The sequence below is a fragment of the Macaca nemestrina genome, chromosome 18 (genome assembly GCF_043159975.1).
Source record: "Macaca nemestrina isolate mMacNem1 chromosome 18, mMacNem.hap1, whole genome shotgun sequence".
Taxonomy (NCBI): Eukaryota; Metazoa; Chordata; class Mammalia; order Primates; family Cercopithecidae; genus Macaca; species Macaca nemestrina.
In genome coordinates, this window is record NC_092142.1 from 60,972,051 (window position 1) to 60,988,408 (window position 16,358).

Here is a 16,358-nt window from a genome sequence, read left to right on the forward strand (position 1 = left end):
GGTGGAGTACACCCCTGAGAGGAAGCTTCCAAAGCAAGAATCAGACAGGTACACTCGCTGTTCAGAAATATTCTATCTTCTGCAGCCTCTGCTGCTGATACCCAGGCAAACAGGGTCTGGAGTGGACCTCAAGCAATCTCCAACAGACCTACAGCTGAGGGTCCTGACTGTTAGAAGGAAAACTATCAAACAGGAAGGACACCTACACCAAAACCCAATCAGTATATCACCATCATCAAAGACCAGAGGCAGATAAAACCACAAAGATGGGGAAAAAGCAGGGCAGAAAAGCTGGAAATTCCAAAAATAAGAGCGCATCTCCCCCGGCAAAGGAGCGCAGCTCATCGCCAGCAACGGATCAAAGCTGGATGGAGAATGACTTTGACAAGATGAGAGAAGAAGGCTTCAGTCCATCAAATTTCTCAGAGCTAAAGGAGGAATTACGTACCCAGCGCAAAGAAACTAAAAATCTTGAAAAAAAAGTGGAAGAATTGATGGCTAGAGTAATTAATGCAGAGAAGGTCATAAACGAAATGAAAGAGATGAAAACCATGACACGAGAAATACGTGACAAATGCACAAGCTTCAGTAACCAACTCGATCAACTGAAAGAAAGAGTATCTGCGATTGAGGATCAAATGAATGAAATGAAGCGAGAAGAGAAACCAAAAGAAAAAAGAAGAAAAAGAAATGAACAAAGCCTGCAAGAAGTATGGGATTATGTAAAAAGACCAAATCTACGTCTGATTGGGGTGCCTGAAAGTGAGGGGGAAAATGGAACCAAGTTGGAAAACACTCTTCAGGATATCATCCAGGAGAACTTCCCCAACCTAGTAGGGCAGGCCAACATTCAAATCCAGGAAATACAGAGAACGCCACAAAGATACACCTCGAGAAGAGCAACTCCAAGACACATAATTGCCAGATTCACCAAAGTTGAAATGAAGGAAAAAATCTTAAGGGCAGCCAGAGAGAAAGGTCGGGTTACCCACAAAGGGAAGCCCATCAGACTAACAGCAGATCTCTCGGCAGAAACTCTCCAAGCCAGAAGAGAGTGGGGGCCAATATTCAACATTCTTAAAGAAAAGAATTTTAAACCCAGAATTTCATATCCAGCCAAACTAAGTTTCATAAGTGAAGGAGAAATAAAATCCTTTACAGATAAGCAAATGCTTAGAGATTTTGTCACCACTAGGCCTGCCTTACAAGAGACCCTGAAGGAAGCACTAAACATGGAAAGGAACAACCGGTACCAGCCATTGCAAAAACATGCCAAAATGTAAAGACCATTGAGATTAGGAAGAAACTGCATCAACTAACAAGCAAAATAACCAGTTAATATCATAATGGCAGGATCAAGTTCACACATAACAATCTTAACCTTAAATGTAAATGGACTAAATGCTCCAATTAAAAGACACAGACTGGCAAACTGGATAAAGAGTCAAGACCCATCAGTCTGCTGTATTCAGGAGACCCATCTCACACGCAGAGACATACATAGGCTCAAAATAAAGGGATGGAGGAAGATTTACCAAGCAAATGGAGAACAAAAAAACGCGGGGGTTGCAATACTAGTCTCTGATAAAACAGACTTTAAACCATCAAAGATCAAAAGAGACAAAGAAGGCCATTACATAATGGTAAAGGGATCAATTCAACAGGAAGAGCTAACTATCCTAAATATATATGCACCCAATACAGGAGCACCCAGATTCATAAAGCAAGTCCTTAGAGACTTACAAAGAGACTTAGACTCCAATACAATAATAATGGGAGACTTCAACACTCCACTGTCAACATTAGACAGATCAACGAGACAGAAAGTTAACAAGGATATCCAGGAATTGAACTCATCTCTGCAGCAAGCAGACCTAATAGACATCTATAGAACTCTCCACCCCAAATCAACAGAATATACATTCTTCTCAGCACCACATCGTACTTACTCCAAAATCGACCACGTAATTGGAAGTAAAGCACTCCTCAGCAAATGTACAAGAACAGAAATTATAACAAACTGTCTCTCAGACCACAGTGCAATCAAACTAGAACTCAGGACTAAGAAACTCAATCAAAAACGCGCAACTACATGGAAACTGAACAACCTGCTCCTGAATGACTACTGGGTACACAACGAAATGAAGGCAGAAATAAAGATGTTCTTTGAAACCAATGAGAACGAAGATACAACATACCAGAATCTCTGGGACACATTTAAAGCAGTGTGTAGAGGGAAATTTATAGCACTAAATGCCCACAAGAGAAAGCAGGAAAGATCTAAAATTGACACTCTAACATCGCAATTAAAAGAACTAGAGAAGCAAGAGCAAACACATTCGAAAGCTAGCAGAAGGCAAGAAATAACTAAGATCAGAGCAGAACTGAAGGAGATAGAGACACAAAAAACTCTCCAAAAAATCAATGAATCCAGGAGTTGGTTTTTTGAAAAGATCAACAAAATTCACAGACCGCTAGCAAGACTAATAAAGAAGAAAAGAGAGAAGAATCAAATTGACGCAATTAAAAATGATAAAGGGGATATCACCACCGACCCCACAGAAATACAAACTACCATCAGAGAATACTATAAACACCTCTACGCAAATAAACTGGAAAATCTAGAAGAAATGGATAATTTCCTAGACACTTACACTCCTCCAAGACTAAACCAGGAAGAAGTTGAATCCCTGAATAGACCAATAGCAGGCTCTGAAATTGAGGCAATAATTAATAGCCTACCAACCAAAAAAAGTCCAGGACCAGATGGATTCACAGCTGAATTCTACCAGAGGTACAAGGAGGAGTTGGTACCATTCCTTCTGAAACTATTCCAATCAATAGAAAAAGAGGGAATCCTCCCTAACTCATTTTATGAGGCCAACATCATCCTGATACCAAAGCCTGGCAGAGACACAACAAAAAAAGAGAATTTTAGACCAATATCCCTGATGAACATCGATGCAAAAATCCTCAATAAAATACTGGCAAACCGGATTCAGCAACACATCAAAAAGCTTATCCACCATGATCAAGTGGGCTTCATCCCTGGGATGCAAGGCTGGTTCATCATTCGCAAATCAATAAACGTAATCCAGCATATAAACAGAACCAAAGACAAGAACCACATGATTATCTCAATAGATGCAGAAAAGGCTTTTGACAAAATTCAACAGCCCTTCATGCTAAAAACGCTCAGTAAATTCGGTATTGATGGAACGTACCTCAAAATAATAAGAGCTATTTATGACAAACCCACAGCCAATATCATACTGAATGGGCAAAAACTGGAAAAATTCCCTTTGAAAACTGGCACAAGACAGGGATGCCCTCTCTCACCACTCCTATTCAACATAGTGTTGGAAGTTCTGGCTAGGGCAATTAGGCAAGAGAAAGAAATCAAGGGTATTCAGTTAGGAAAAGAAGAAGTCAAATTGTCCCTGTTTGCAGATGACATGATTGTATATTTAGAAAACCCCATGGTCTCAGCCCAAAATCTCCTTAAGCTGATAAGCAACTTCAGCAAAGTCTCAGGATACAAAATTAATGTGCAAAAATCACAAGCATTCTTATACATCAGTAACAGACAAACAGAGAGCCAAATCAGGAATGAACTTCCATTCACAATTGCTTCAAAGAGAATAAAATACCTAGGAATCCAACTTACAAGGGATGTAAAGGACCTCTTCAAGGAGAGCTACAAACCACTGCTCAGTGAAATAAAAGAGGACACAAACAAATAGAAGAACATACCATGCTCATGGATAGGAAGAATCAATATCGTGAAAATGGCCATACTGCCCAAGGTAATTGATAGATTCAATGCCATCCCCATCAAGCTACCAATGAGTTTCTTCACAGAATTGGAAAAAACTGCTTTAAAGTTCATACGGAACCAAAAAAGAGCCCGCATCTCCAAGACAATCCTAAGTCAAAAGAACAAAGCTGGAGGCATCACGCTACCTGACTTCAAACTATACTACAAGGCTACAGTAACCAAAACAGCATGGTACTGGTACCAAAACAGAGATATAGACCAATGGAACAGAACAGAGTCTTCAGAAATAATACCACACATCTACAGCCATCTGATCTTTGACAAACCTGAGAGAAACAAGAAATGGGGAAAGGATTCCCTATTTAATAAATGGTGCTGGGAAAATTGGCTAGCCGTAAGTAGAAAGGTGAAACTGGATCCTTTCCTTACTCCTTACACGAAAATTAATTCAAGATGGATTAGAGACTTAAATGTTAGACCTAATACCATAAAAATCCTAGAGGAAAACCTAGGTAGTACCATTCAGGACATAGGCATGGACAAAGACTTCATGTCTAAAACACCAAAAGCAACGGCAGCAAAAGCCAAAATTGGCAAACGGGATCTCATTAAACTAAAGAGCTTCTGCACAGCAAAAGAAACTACCATCAGAGTGAACAGGCAACCTACAGAATGGGAGAAAATTTTTGCAATCTTCTCATCTGACAAAGGGCTAATATCCAGAACCTACAAAGAACTCAAACAAATTTACAAGAAAAAAACAAACAACCCCATCAAAAAGTGGGCAAAGGATATGAACAGACATTTCTCAAAAGAAGACATTCATACAGCCAACAGACACATGAAAAAATGCTCATCATCACTGGCCATCAGAGAAATGCAAATCAAAACCACAATGAGATACCATCTCACACCAGTTAGAATGGCGATCATTAAAAAGTCAGGAAACAACAGATGCTGGAGAGGATGTGGAGAAATAGGAACACTTTTACACTGTTGGTGGGATTGTAAACTAGTTCAACCATTATGGAAAACAGTATGGCGATTCTTCAAGGATCTAGAACTAGATGTACCATATGACCCAGCCATCCCATTACTGGGTATATACCCAAAGGATTATAAATTATGCTGCTATAAAGACACATGCACACGTATGTTTATTGCAGCACTATTCACAATAGCAAAGACTTGGAATCAACCCAAATGTCCATCAGTGACAGATTGGATTAAGAAAATGTGGCACATATACACCATGGAATACTATGCAGCCATCAAAAAGGATGAGTTTGTGTCCTTTGTAGGGACATGGATGCAGCTGGAAACCATCATTCTTAGCAAACTATCAGAAGAACAGAAAACCAAACACCGCATGTTCTCACTCATAGGTGGGAACTAAACAATGAGATCACTTGGACTCAGGAAGGGGAACATCACACACCGGGGCCTATCATGGGGAGGGTGGGGGGAGGGATTGCATTGGGAGTTATACCTGATGTAAATGACGAGTTGATGGGTGCAGCACACCAACATGGCACAAGTATACATATGTAACAAACCTGCATGTTATGCACATGTACCCTACAACTTAAAGTATAATAATAATAAATAAATTTTAAAAAAAAAGAAAAGTATATAATACCTCTCTCAAACTTTCTATCCAATTCTCCTCTCAGTACTTCAATTTAATTTGCAAAGTAGGCTGACCTCAAGAGTTCTTCCACCTTGGAAAAACATTAACTACTATAAATATGCTGCAGAATCATAATGCTCTTATAAACAGAATTATCTAGAGATATAATCAAAGATCAGTAGAGCATACCGGTTAAGCCCATGGGAGGTAGAACCAGATGTCTGGTTTTAAATTTCAGTTCAACCACTTAATATCTGACTTTATATTATGTAGTATTTTCCCTAATTTTCTGATGAAAAATAATGAATAGAAAAACTAATATCGATATTAACATAATAGTATTGTTGTGTATATTAGAAGCATTTAACACAGCTTCTGGCATATAGTAACTTCTCAATACTTATTGGTCATCATTACAGGAGCCCTGGACCTCAGAGAAAACTAAGAATACCCCAAATGTCATGTTTTATATATCTGTGCACACGACAAATGCAATAATGTCTACCAACTTAAACACTACTCTCTTTCTCATCCCTTTATTTCAACCTTCACTAATACGCTTTTGAGTAAAATAGGATTCATTCCAACATATGCATTTTGAAATATAAAGTTAGGTCTTGTCAAGCAATTTTTCCTTAACCAATGTATTCATATTATACAGGCAATTTATTGAATCATACTGGTAGAAGTAAGTCACAAACGAATGGTTGTGAAGAAACTAAAATCCAAGTAGGTAACACGCTAAATATAATTATTGAATTCCTCCAAACATACTTTGGGGCAGGGATTATTATATACATTATAGAGACAGAGAAAGTCAGGCTTAGATGGGTTATGCCATTTACACAAGAAGTCAGATTTGGAGCCAAATAACCTGCAAATCTAAGTCAAAGTCAAACAAAAACTTCGTTTTACTCAAACTCAGGTTTAGGGAACAATCAGGATTAAAATACACTTGACCCCAATACACAAAAACAATCAAAATATATATTTAAAATGTCTAGAACTTACTAAAGGTAGAGCATTTGCATTGAAAAACCAACTTCAGCAACGCTAGTTTGGGATCCACAGTTAAAATCAGACAAGCTCACATACCTCTATTTATGCAGTATTGCTACAAAACTGAATTCTCATCAAGTCATGAAATTCACAGTAGAATAAAAAAGAACTGTGTCTCCAGCTTCCAAATAAGATATTTCTAAAATAATTTGGCTGCCATTTGGGCAAATATATATGTGTGTTTTGTCTTGACAGCCTGTCAACTGGAAGACAGTTCTTGAACATCACATTCATTTCAATTTAATATTGGTAAATTTCTCAATTAGAATTGTATTCTTCACTTTCCGCACAATGAAATCCCTCAGCATTTGCTGGCATTCCTCGGGGCATACAGGTGCACGTGCTGGCATTTCTGGCACAGCAAAGGAGAAAAATGAAAGAAGGAAGGAGGGGAGGGAAGAGACAAGCTAAGGAAGAACAGTGGTAAGGGGGAGAAAAAAGAGATAGTAGCTGACCTTCTTTCAGATATTCACCTTCATGAGAAATGAAGGGAATAATTCACACTTCACAATAAAATAGTGCAGCCGCCTCTGCTTCCTTTAGCCAGAGAGGTTGTAATCACACAGACACTAGACATCCAATGAATCAAATCGATATATAAAGAAAGGTCCAAAGGTAAGGTGGGAAACAGGTTAATAAAAATAATTTTAAAGCCATAAACAACAACCAATTGTGGAACACTTATTTACTTTTTGGCATACCTTTACATTGTACTTTGTCATGCAAGTCCCACACAATGAAAGCAACATAAAAATTATTATCCTTGCTTTGTAGCTAAAGAAAATGGCAATAATTTAACCTCCCTAAACTTCATAGTCAACCTGATAATAAGGGACAGAACCAGGATTCAAACTCACACCGGAAACTTCAGCACATCCCCTGTGGTTTTTGGAAGACATGTCACAGGCTAAAAATATATATACATATATGTATATAAAATATCCTTATATATGTATCATATATCTTTATATCTCTTATATATGTATCATATATCTTTATATCTCTTTATATATGTATCATATATCTTTATATATGATATATGTATCACATATCTTTATATATTATATGTATCATATATATCTTTATATATTATATGTATCATATACAACATACGTAACTGTATGAATTCTATATACAATACATATATGTTAGTGTGGATTATTTAAATGTCTATTAGCAAAAACATTTTAGATGGAGAGATATATACAAGTATGTATGTATTTACAAGTGGACATAGGCACTTCATTATATAGCTAATTTTATATACATATTTATGTATTTATTTATTTTTTTGAGACAGAGTCTCACACTGTCACCCAGGCTGGAGTGCAGTGGCACAATCTCCGCTCACTGCAACCTCCACCTGCCAGGTTCAAGCAAATCCCCTGTCTCAGCCTCCCGAGTAGCTAGGATTACAGGCACACGCCACCACACTGAGCTAATTTTTGTATTTTTAGTAGGGACAGGGTTTCACCATGCTGGCTGCTAGTAATATATTTTAAATCCTTTTCTTATCTGAAAATGGACTTGATGTTTGCAGATGTTTCTGCAGTTTTCTTTCTCAACGTATTAATCAGACACATGACTTACATACACAGAAAAGAGCGCCTCTGACACACTTACCATCAATAGATACAGGCTTGGCATGAAGACGTAAAATCACAACGAGGCCAAAATAACAGCTTCTCTATTCGACGTTTATTAACAATTAAGATAAAGTGTGCTGTATGTTTTGTGGGCAGCAATCATTCATTAAAACCATCTTACTCTAATCTACATGAAAGGATGAATTAGAAAGTCATCCGGCCTAAATGAAACGACCAAACAACATGAAAAAAAGAGAAAAATATATATAGTGTTTCTCAGTTCCTGTTTGTAAGTCAGAAGCCAAACGAAGTGAAAAGATGGAGGTGTTTTTGCTTGTTTATGTGTTTTTTATGTGTGTGTGTGGGTGGTGATGGTGGAAAGATAACTTTCTGAGCGAAAAACACAGAAGTTTTCCTAGGAAAAGTGTCATTCCAGCCAGCCATAAAGAAACAATTTTGGGCCGGGCACAGTGGTTCACAACTCTAATCCTAGCACTTTGGGAAGCTGAAGGGGGCAGATCACGAGGTCAGGAGTTCAAGACCAGCCTGACCAACATGGTGAAACCACGTCTCTACTTAAAATACAAAAATTAGCCAGGCATAGTGACATGTTCCTGTAATCCCAGCTCAGGAGGCTGAGGCAGGAGAATCGTGTGAACCAGGGAGGCGGAGTTTGCAGTGAGCAGAGATCGTGCCATTGCACTCCAGCCTGGGAAACAGAATGAGACTCCATCTCAAAAAAAATAAATAAATAAGTAAAATAAGTAATTTTGATAAGAAGGAAAAAAAAATAGAGCTCCTTTCACAAGAGGTAGATAAAGTGGAGTCTTGGCAGAAGAAATATATGAGGAACAAATGAAGACCTGAAATCACTTGTGATTTGCTGCCAACCAAAGTCAGCAATACGATATGACCCAAGTCATACTGTAGGTAGGTAAGAAAAGAATGAAATGAAGCCAGACCATGAAAAGTCCCCCTGGGTAAGTAGCTGAACACCAATAAAATGTAAGGGATATTTTTTCCTCTGGGATAAATACGTATGTCAGCTAAGAAATAACATGGTTGGAATCCAGCACGCTATTTGGAAAATTTCTGAGATCATCAATAATCCAGTGAGGGTCATTAAGATATGATTTTGGAGAGTGGTCAAAAGAAAGGGATGGGATGATGCATCAAGATTACACAGCAGTCAGTAGTGGCTGGAATTAGGGATTAAATGGACAGGCTACTGGTGAGGCTTAATGAGTAAAAACAGATTCAACAGTATCACTTGCATGTTTTACATGAGATTTTAGAGTGCATTGGACTCATTGATAAAGTCAAAGAAGTCAGAAAACAGACAAAAAAAAATTTCATGAAAGGAATTAAGTTTGATTTTTTTTTTCTACCCAAAAGTGACTACAATGTCATTCTGGGATATTCTGTCCAGTCATTTTTTTCTATGTATTTCTTAAAATCATACTTTAAGTTCTGGGATACATGTGCAGAATGTGCAAATTTGTTACATAGGTATACATGTGCTATGGTGGTTTGCTGCACCCATCAATCAGTCATCTACATTAGGTATTTATCCCAGTGCTATTCCTCCCCTAGGTCCCCACAACCTGACAGGCCCCAGTGTGTGATATTCCCTTCCCTGTGTCCATGTGTTCTCATTGTTCAACTCCCACTATGAGTGAGAACATACGATGTTTGGGTTTCTGTTCCTGTGTTAGTTTGCTGAGGATGATGGTTTCCAGCTTTATCCACGTACATAGTTTGATTTTTAATGCGAAATTTGAGTTGCCTTTGAAATATCCAGATGATAATGTTCATAAAGCAATTGACAATGTAGATTAACAGCTTAAGCAGAACAATGGGGCAAGGCATATAATTTTTACAGCCAGCCACATTAAACAAACGGCTGAAGATACAGGGGTGACCGTGAAAGACAATGGAGGGAAGGAGAGAGAAAAGGAGATGGCAAGGGGATAAAGAGAAGAAGAAACACGAGGAGGAGAAGATGAAGGAGGAGAACTAATGGAGAAGGGTGAGAAAGAGGAAGAGGGATAGCACAAGGTAGTATGGGGAAGAAAAAAGAACTCTGAGGAACAAAATAACCTTAAAGAGTACACGACAAAATAAGAGAAAGTCATTCAAACATAAAACACATCAAGTCAAGGAGAGCAACTAGGATATTCTCTTTCTCAGAAATGCATGAGAATAACTTACTTGCAAATTAAGTCATTTATTCTACAAAAGATTTTTCTTTATGTGAAATTTAAATTCCAACTAATTTCCATCAGGAATGTTATAAAGACACACACACACACACACACACGAGTATGTCACTGGATTGCTAAATTAAAATATCAGGACCACATTTGGGAGGTAAGGACATTCTGTGCTATACCTGATAATGGTCACCCAATTTAGCCTTGGAAACCATAATCAATACTTGGCCTTTATTTGAGTCTAAAGTGAAGATGTTATTGAAGACACTGTATGTCTGTATACTTCCTCTGGTGTTCATATCTTTATTTATTTGCAATTTTCTTGAGCAATTTGATTTTATAAAACTTGTGAACAGGGTTCTTGATCAGATTTCCTTTTTTATTTTTTCTCGCAGTTCCTTTAATCCTAAATTTGGGGGCTTTAAATAATGAATATACATGTCCGTATTCACCAAATTCTGGCTTCCAATTTATCTCTACCTGTGTTTATTTGTTTTATCTTGTTCATCTGCTTCAAACCTATGTGACTTTACTACATAGCGTGCATCCTTATAGGCTGTCTTAAATGCAATTTGAAACAAACTTGTATATGCATTACACATTTTTAAAAAATGGCTTTTGTAATCTTATACTTTGAACTTTAGATTCTGCCTACTACTTTTATCATACAAGGAAAAGCTCTAAAATCCTTCCTTTTATTATAGAATGTCTAGGTTGAGGGGTTTCTTATCATCAAGGCCAGGTTTATGGATAGATAAGCAGATCCAAAGAGGAAGAAACAAGAATAAAATCATGTTTGAAATACAGATTGCTCTGTAATATGTAATGGGTTCTTCAACGGCTCAGAAAAATTGAGAGTGGGTCAATGGTACTAGCAGTCACTCCTAAAAAATATTAAGATGGACACAAATACAGAGGCCCTTGGTAATCGTGACTGCCTAATCCACCCTAGACACAAACCACCAGAGCAACCTAGTATCTGGCTGACGACAGGCCTAGATGGCTTTCTATTTCTCTGTGTGCTGCATCTGCATGTGAATATACACAAACAAATAATTAAACATCAAGCAAATATCAACAGGATTAGCTTGGCATGTTAGAACAAATCTTGATAAATCCGCCTCAGTAACAATACTCAAACTACAAGTCTAGGAGAGGAATACAAATTCAGCCTATTGAAGTATTGTCATGTAAGGAAAGCTATTTTAATAAACTTGCTCTTCCGTCAGTTCCTATTACTAAGGGACCAAAGCTACTGAGCTGCGGAACTTAGGCCAAAAAGGGGAATTTGGAAATGCAAATTAGAGATAAGGCGGTAATAAATGTCTTTTATTCAGCAATACATGATCCTCGATGCCAGGAGCTATTTTAAAGATGACTTTTAATAGGTCTGTGAAATTGGAAGCATACATACCCAAAATGGACATTTCTGGTACAGTAGCATGATAGGGTCCATTAAGAAACTCTGGTGCGTTGTCATTGATGTCTTGAACTTTAATAATAAATTCAGACGGAGGCTCCAGAGGTTTGCTTGTCTCCCAATCCACTGCTTGAGCTGTTAGGGTATACTCAGCCTTCTCCTCCCGGTCAAGTCTTTTTATAGCATGGATATCTCCAGTTACATCATTTATTTGAAAGATGGTCCCAGCTCCATCACCTGATAGGATATACTTGATTTTTTTGCTCCCAGGATCCAGGTCTGTGTGTAGCTAAAATTAAAAAATGGCATTAGTTAGTGATGGAGCAACCTGAAAAGTTAGTTTTTTAACTACCTCCTTTTTGAATATTAAGTTGGTTCTTTTTACACAACATCATCAATTTCTGCTAATAGTAGCTGTACAAAGTGTATGCAGCTGTGCGGATATCAATTAAGAATAAAATATAATGAAATTCACCTAAATAAGTTAGAGCAGTCCTTAAAAAGTACTCTGGCCTGTTTAGTACAAAACAACATGCTTTTAGAACGATAAAAAGGTCAAGGAGAAAAATACAAAAATATATGTTTTATTTTCAATCTATTACATTTATTTAAATTATTACGATTAGTTACCTTTTATGGGTCAATATCTGTATGCCCAGTACTAGGTGAATCACTTCTCATATAATCATTTCCTTTTTATTTAAAAAACTGGGTTAAGAGTGTTTCATATGAAACATGAGAAAACTGATGCTGAACAAGGCACATATTTACCTCTCCAAGGATGACATTTGACAGACTCAAGTGAGGTAGATTCAGAATTCAATTCAGATCTGCCTGTGATATTTATACAAACAAAAGTAATTCTAATATATTGACTGATATTAAGATATTACATTTTTGAAAGCCTTTTTTCCTTTAGTTTGGACAATTCTTCTAGTCCAGGAAAATCATTCCCATTTTATAGAGAAGAACACTGAGGCCAGAATATAGGAGTACCTTTTCCAGAAATGGAACACCCCAGAAAATGACAACTTTTCACCATGAACCCAAATCCATTTTTGGTCATAGCAATGAATATTTACTGAATTTGTGTGTCAGGCAAATACTCTGCCTAAAACACTGTGGTAGGTACCAGGGAAAACAGAATCCCTGGTTTTAAGGTTCTGACAATTTTCTCTCAAGCAGGAGACAGGAGTATTCTGATATTATACATGGTGTGTCTCCTGTTTTTTTAAAAAAAAATTAACATAAAATAAAATAATAATATATATATTTGGGGATTTGAATTTTTAAAAGACAAGTCCATTACAATGTACTACTTCAACGTACATATTTTCAGTTTAATTCAATTACTTAATTGCCAATATAGTTCCAGCTGAGATTTCAAACAGTTGTTCCAAAAAAAAAAAAACTGTCTTGTGGAAAGAAACGCCTAGAAATTCAAAAGACGCTGTGTTCTCTTGGGATTCCCTTTATTCAGAACAGCCTCTTTCACTTTCTTCGACAATTTAAATTGTATTAAGCCCTTCAATAAGTGAAAAGAAAGGCTTATAAAAAAGACATAAAATAGTAACAAAGATTCCAAATGCATCTAGATCTCCTACTTTACCTTTGCATATTTTTTAAAGTTAAAGCATACAATTACATCAAATATTTATTGATTCTCAAAATGTATCCCTTTCATTTATTGTATAAAATGTATTAGCATGAACAAATATTGAAATGCCACTTTATCTTAATGAATGTGGGATTATAATTCATTAATGTGATATTAATCCTAATTTATGATCATTTTAATTTATGTGCATTTTAATATTTCCATTAGCATTTTTATTAAAAAATTTGAATAATATATACTTCATGGAAGTTTCCATTCACATACAAAGAGTTCTTGAGACACAGAAGGGATCACTATGTATATTTTTGCCCACAAAATTTTGTTAATTAACAAACTATTGCATTTCGTGTCATTATTATTTATGTTAAAACTTATTTGTGCCATATTTTCTTCTAATTACCAATAGCCTCTGATTATTAAATGGTATTACAATTTTATTTTTTAATGCTCCCTTGTGTTTAAAAATAACTAAGGGAAGTAACTAATGATAAAAAAGAAGCATCGGTTTTCTCGGTTTGGTTTTTTGTTGTTGTTGTTGTTGTTGTTTTTGAGACAGAGTCTTGCTCTGTCGCCCAGGCTGGAGTGCAGTGGTGCGATCTCAGCTCACTGCAAGCTCCGCCTCCCGGGTTCACGCCATTCTCCTGCCTCAGCCTCCTGAGTAGCTGAGACTACAGGCGCCCGCCACCGCGCCTGGCTAATTTTTTGTATTTTTAGTAGAGACGGGGTTTCACTGTGGTCTCGATCTCCTGACCTTGTGATTCATCCACCTCGGCCTCCCAAAGTGCTGGGATTACAGGCGTGAGCCCCTGTGCCCGGCGAAGCATAGGTTTTTGAAAGAACAAAACACAAAGCTAAGATTCCGGTTTCTCTAATTATATAGTTTCTCTAACTATATGAACTATATAGTTAGAGAAATGAGTGAAGAAATTCACTCATTTATTTGTGTTTCAGTTACTTTGCCTAGAAGACAGGGATAAAGCATCTATGTGCAGAATTGATTTTAGAAACTGAGACCATCCAGCTATCTGAAAATTATTAAAACAGAGAAAGAAGAGGCACTATTAAGTGTCCATTTTTCCTTCATGTCACATTCGGTCATATGCAACTATCTGAAAACACTGTGATAATCCCAGTTCCAATGTAAGTGAAAGCAAATTCTCAAGACTCCCTTCAAAAATAGCTTTTAAACATATAGCACTTAAAAAAAAATGAGGTATATACTTCCTCTTGCTTTCAGAAATTTTACTTTCAGCTTATCTAAGTAAAATCCAGATCCTGGGGCCAATGATAATCTCAGAACAGAATATTGTATATACGAATGTTCATTTATTTCATCCTATTATTTGTATCACACACACTGACACACACAGTCATGTATATACTCATGACTCAAGGCATGTACCTGCACATGACTTGTTCAGGTGACCAACTTGATAATACAAGAAAAGACTGGAGGTGTGCAAAACCAGCAATTTACAGAGAGCAGTTACCGAGGCTGCAGGTCTGGCCCTCGGAAGTATTCAGGATACATGGTTACAAGTTGTAGCTTTTTCTGTCAGTCTTCACCTAAGTGTGTCATATCCTGTTCACTTAATGCAACAACACTGCCCCGTCAATGTACCCCACCTAAGAACTCCCTCTCTGAGATTATGGAGCCAAAGATACCCAAGTGCACTGAATGTTCACATACTGTGCATCATTTAGAACAGGGATGCCCAATTTCTGGGCCGTGAACTAATTCTGGTCTGGACCTCAGGGCAGGAGGTGAGCAGCAGGTGAACTAATATTACTGCTTAAAAAAATACTCTGGACTGTTTGGTATAAACCAAAATGCTTTTAAAATGATTTTTTAAAAGGTCAAGGAGAAAAAAAATAGTGTTATTTTCAACTTACTGATACACTTATTTAAAGTTATTATGATTAGCTACCCTTTATGGGTCACTACGTGTATGATAAGGACTATGTGAATCACTTCCCATATAATCATTTCCTTTTTAGAAACATAAAATGAGCTAAGAACGTTTCATGTGAAACATACAAAACACAGAGCGGATACATGGTTACAAGCTGCTGTTTTTTTCTGCTGCTCTTCACATAAGTGTGTTGTACTTTGTTCACATAACAACAACACTGCCCTGTGAACATATCCACCCAGAATCCTTTGTCAGACCAGCAGAGGCATTAGATTCTCATAGGAGCAGGAACCCTGTTGGGAACTACATATGCATGGGATCTAGGTTGCATGCTCCTTATGAGAATCTAATGCCTGATGATCTGAGGTAGATTCGTTTCATCTGGAAAGCAAAATCCCACCTTCTCCAGTCCGTAGAAAAATTGTCGTCCACAAAACTGGTCCTTGGTGCCAAAACGGCTGGGGAAGGGTGATCTAGAGGAACGAGTGCCATCTCTTCCAAGGGCTGCTTCTGCTAACCAGAGCAGGATCAGAATCACATGCAATCCTGCCTGGGCAGGTAGGACTCACTCAGCTGGCTGTGGTACAATAAGACCACATTCATTCATTCAATAAACCCCATGCTCTTCTCCGTCTTAGGGATGGAGGTAGAATAATAAAAAACACAGACAAAGTCCCTGCTCTCAAAATACCATAATTTTGTGGGAGACCGAAACAAACAGAAAATTTATGGGAAATAGAGCCTTTAATATATTAATATTATTAATAATTAACTACATAGTAATATATTGTTAATATTTGTAATTAATACATACAATTATGGTTATTATTAATGTGTTGACTACTTATTACCTGGTAAATTTTTCATAATTATGATGTTATTCTCACAGCAAACTAGAAACCATTTCTTCATTTTACCAATGAGATGATTGAGATTCAGAGATTTTCACACAACTTTTCCAGAGAGTTTATAATCTGCAAGTAGCAAACTTAATGGCACAAGCTTTCGAGTTCATTTCTGGATTCAAACGCATGCTCTAAGGGCTATGCTAAGAAAGGAACTGAGGGCTGTGAGAGCATACAGACATTTTACATAACCCAGAAAATAGGGTATAGAGGGACAGAAAGTCTACCCCAAAGAA

The 16,358-nt window shown here is 37.2% G+C and overlaps 1 protein-coding gene across 4 annotated transcripts in view; it reads right to left on the reverse strand.

Annotated features, from left to right (window-relative positions):
- The window catches only part of LOC105491484 (cadherin 8), a 397,938-nt gene that overhangs the window by 254,950 nt on the left and 126,630 nt on the right, over positions 1-16,358 (reverse strand). For all 4 annotated transcript variants that reach the window (XM_011757975.3, XM_011757976.3, XM_011757972.3 and 1 more), the window contains exon 3: positions 11,681-11,975. In XM_011757975.3, the coding sequence (XP_011756277.1) occupies positions 11,681-11,975 (295 nt within the window). The remainder of the gene's footprint in view (positions 1-11,680; positions 11,976-16,358) is intronic.